The sequence below is a fragment of the Propithecus coquereli genome, unplaced genomic scaffold (genome assembly GCF_000956105.1).
Source record: "Propithecus coquereli isolate 6110/MARCELLA unplaced genomic scaffold, Pcoq_1.0 Scaffold425, whole genome shotgun sequence".
NCBI classification, from domain to species: Eukaryota; Metazoa; Chordata; class Mammalia; order Primates; family Indriidae; genus Propithecus; species Propithecus coquereli.
The window spans coordinates 303689-307062 of record NW_012150008.1 but is presented as its reverse complement, the minus strand read 5'-3'; the positions used below and the strand labels follow the sequence as shown (position 1 = coordinate 307062).

Below are 3374 nucleotides of genomic sequence, written 5' to 3'. Positions count from 1 at the left end.
AGACGGTATGCAAATCAGTGGGTGTGGCTTCATACCAATAAAACTTTACTGACACCAAAATTTTAATTTCATATAATTTTCAAGTTGATAATATTCTTTTTACTCTTGTCAATCATTTAAAATTTTTTAAAAAAATTTTAGAGCACGCATGGACCATATAAAACCAGCCAGGGAGACTGTGGCTATAAGTCATGGTTTGCTGACCCCCACCTAAGATCAGTTTACCACAGAGTTAATGGTTCCTTGAAAGTTTAATAGAATTCATTCACAAGCCAAGTGACTTTAAATAGCCAAATCTTACCAAGTTTTCTAATTCTTGAGTCACATGTCAGTGGTTTTAACTTTATGCATATAAATCTTGCACCATTCTGATTATTTAATTAATTTATTCCAGGTAGCCTATTCACTCACGTTCTAGATTTTCTAAGGCTGCTGTCAGATATACGGTAAAGTTTAATTTTCTCACCAACAAGGTCATATCACCTTACAACCACGTAGATTAGATGGAAAGCCACAATACTATCTTGGCATTATGGATCAAGTTCTAAATCAACATAGGCAAAACCTCACCCATTCCCTGAAGAACTCCTGTTCCTGATCTAAACTCTGGTCTCTCCTGACCTTATTGTTCTGCATCACTTTTATCAGAGCTGACTACAATAACTTTTCATTGTTCAAAAACAATGTTTTTAAGAGAGCTAGGTTTACTGAATGCTTAATATGGACCAAGCACTGTGCTGAGCACACCTTATGCATTAGCTAATTTAAAGAAACTACAAGCTTTACATGAGGAGTGAATAAATTACATTTACACTTTACAAAGTCAACCTGACTGTGATGTGAAGAACAAACTAGTAAAGGATGAAAAGAAAACAAAACAAATGGCAGGGAGAGGGACTATTAAACTATTGGAGTAGCAGAGTGAACATGATGCCTTGAGATTATGGTGATGGGAGGGAGGATGGATTCCAGAGAAATTTGGGAAATAGGTCCACAGGACTTGACGTGGAAGGTAAAGAGGGGCGTGTTGACGACTCCCCAGTGTGAATTCGCTGATGATGAGCTAAGTGCGCAGTCTGCCTGAAAACTTTTCTGCTTTTCTTATAGTTATAGGATCTCTCTCCACTATGAACTCTCTTATGTTGATTAAGGTGTCCGATTTGGATGAAGGTTTTCCTACATTCCTTACATTCATATGGTTTCTTTCCAGAATGAATTCTCTGGTGCACACTAAGGGACTGACGGTGACTAAAGGCTTTGCCACACGCACTACACTCGTAAGGCTTCTCTCCAGTGTGACTTCTGCGATGACAAATAAGGGAAGATTTTGTCTTGAATGCCTTCCCACACTCAATACATTCGTAAGGCCTTTGGCCAGTGTGAAGTCTCTGATGTTGAGTACAGGACGAGTTATCACCAAAGGCCTTCCCACATTCGACACATTTATAGGGTTTCTCCCCAGTGTGAACTCTCTGATGTTGAATAAGGTGTGTGGTCTGACTGAAGGCTTTACCACATTCCTTACACTCATATGGTTTCTCTCCTGTATGAGTTTTTTGATGCTGTGCAAGGTGAGCCTTCTGGGTGAATGCTTTACTACAAACCTTACATTCATAGGGCTTCTCTCCAGTATGAATTCTCTGATGAGTGGCAAGCTGGGAACTGATGCTGAAGGATTTCCCACATTCCCCACATTCAAAGGGTTTCTCCCCAGTATGAATCCTTAAATGGCTAGCAAGGTGTATATTCTGTCTGAAGGCTTTCCCACATTCTTTACATTTAAAGGGCTTTTCTCCAGAATGTACTCTTTGATGTTGAGTGAGCGATGCATGATGGCTGAAAGCTTTTCTGCAAACGTCACATTCGTACGGTTTTTCTCCAGTGTGAATCCTTTGATGTACAGTGAGGGATGAGCCATACCTAAAGGATTTGTGACACACATCACATTTGTAAGGTTTCTCTCCGGTGTGAATTCTCCTATGTTGATTAAGCCCTATGTGGTCACTGAAGGCTTTCCCACAATCGATGCAATCAAAGGGTTTCTCCCCAGTGTGATAGTATCTCCAGTGACGAATGAGGGATGTGTTCTGTATGAAAGCCTTCCCACATTCAATGCACTCATAGGGCTTCTTGCCGGTGTGACATCTCTGATGTCGTGCAAAGGATGAACCATCGCTAAAGGCCTTTCCACATTCATTACATTTATAAGGTTTCTCTCCAGTGTGAATTCTCTGATGAACAGTAAGGGATGAGCTCTGGGTAAAAGTTTTCTTACATTCATTACATCTGAAAAGTTTTTTTCCTGCATAGATGCCTGTTTGTTTTATTACAACTGAATTTTTGGGGAAACTTTTAACTGAATCATGAGTATGAACTCTTTCTTCTGAATCTTCCAAATAGAACCATCTTCCAGATTTGTTATACATATGCTGTCTTTCCTTAGAGAGGGTTTTGTTATGAGTACTTGGCTCTTGCCTGAATTGTGTCTCTTGACCTACAAACTTCCTTTCAAACACATGCTCAGAATCCCAATTTTCTCTGAAAGTGGAACACTCAAGTTTAGCATTTGAGGTTCTGTCTGTTACCCCATCAGCATATGAATCCTGCTTTGGAAATAATTCCTGGGTCTCACATACAGATTGCTGGCCTGAAAAATATCAAGAAAATAGATGTTCATTTATCATGTGTTAGAAAAAACGAATATGCTAAAAGGAGATCGTTGAGCTAATTAACTGATTGGTGAATTAAACAAGAGTTTCGCAGCTCTAAAAGCTAGTACATTTAAACATGCAGTGTATAGTGTATGTAACAAAACCCCAGACTGAATTCACTATAGGAACCTAAGAGAGGTAAGTAGAAAAAAATTAAATACATGAAGAAACAGTTACATCAGAAGAGTAATGAGTTGACAGGCTATGACATTCACTGCCTTTATCTCTCTCCTACTCCCTGTCTGTCCTGCTTTGGATGCCAGAGCAGTCACCATCAAATGCTATCATCATATCACAGGAGTCATTCAAAGGAAAATGCCAAAGCACAAAAAAGACACTGTATTCTTTGACATCCATTAGGATTACCTGAAAGTCCAATTATTACTCTACAACTGGAAAATGGTGTTTCTATTAAGCGTATTTGATGCATCTGAACAAAAGCTACATTGCCAATGGATTACTGAAGCTCAGTATTCACATAAAATCATTTTCACATTTTCCTGGTTACTCCACAAGTATGAAAAAATCTGGCCATTTCAAACCGGGGCCTTGTAATTTCTCTTTTTATGGCGATAAACTTTTTCTGGCTTTATTGAGGTATAATTGACAAGTAAAAATTGAACATATTTAAAATATAAAACAGGATGTTTTGATACACATGTA

General features: G+C 38.6%; 1 protein-coding gene across 1 annotated transcript in view; it reads right to left on the bottom strand.

The window, feature by feature from the left end:
• Window positions 1-879: 879 nt before the first annotated feature.
• ZFP28 (ZFP28 zinc finger protein) overlaps window positions 880-3374 on the bottom strand; it is a 19819-nt gene continuing 17324 nt past the window's right edge. Inside the window, exon 8 of the mRNA XM_012653616.1 lies at window positions 880-2647. Coding sequence (XP_012509070.1) covers window positions 942-2647 — 1706 coding nt within the window. The 3' untranslated portion in view covers window positions 880-941. The remainder of the gene's footprint in view (window positions 2648-3374) is intronic.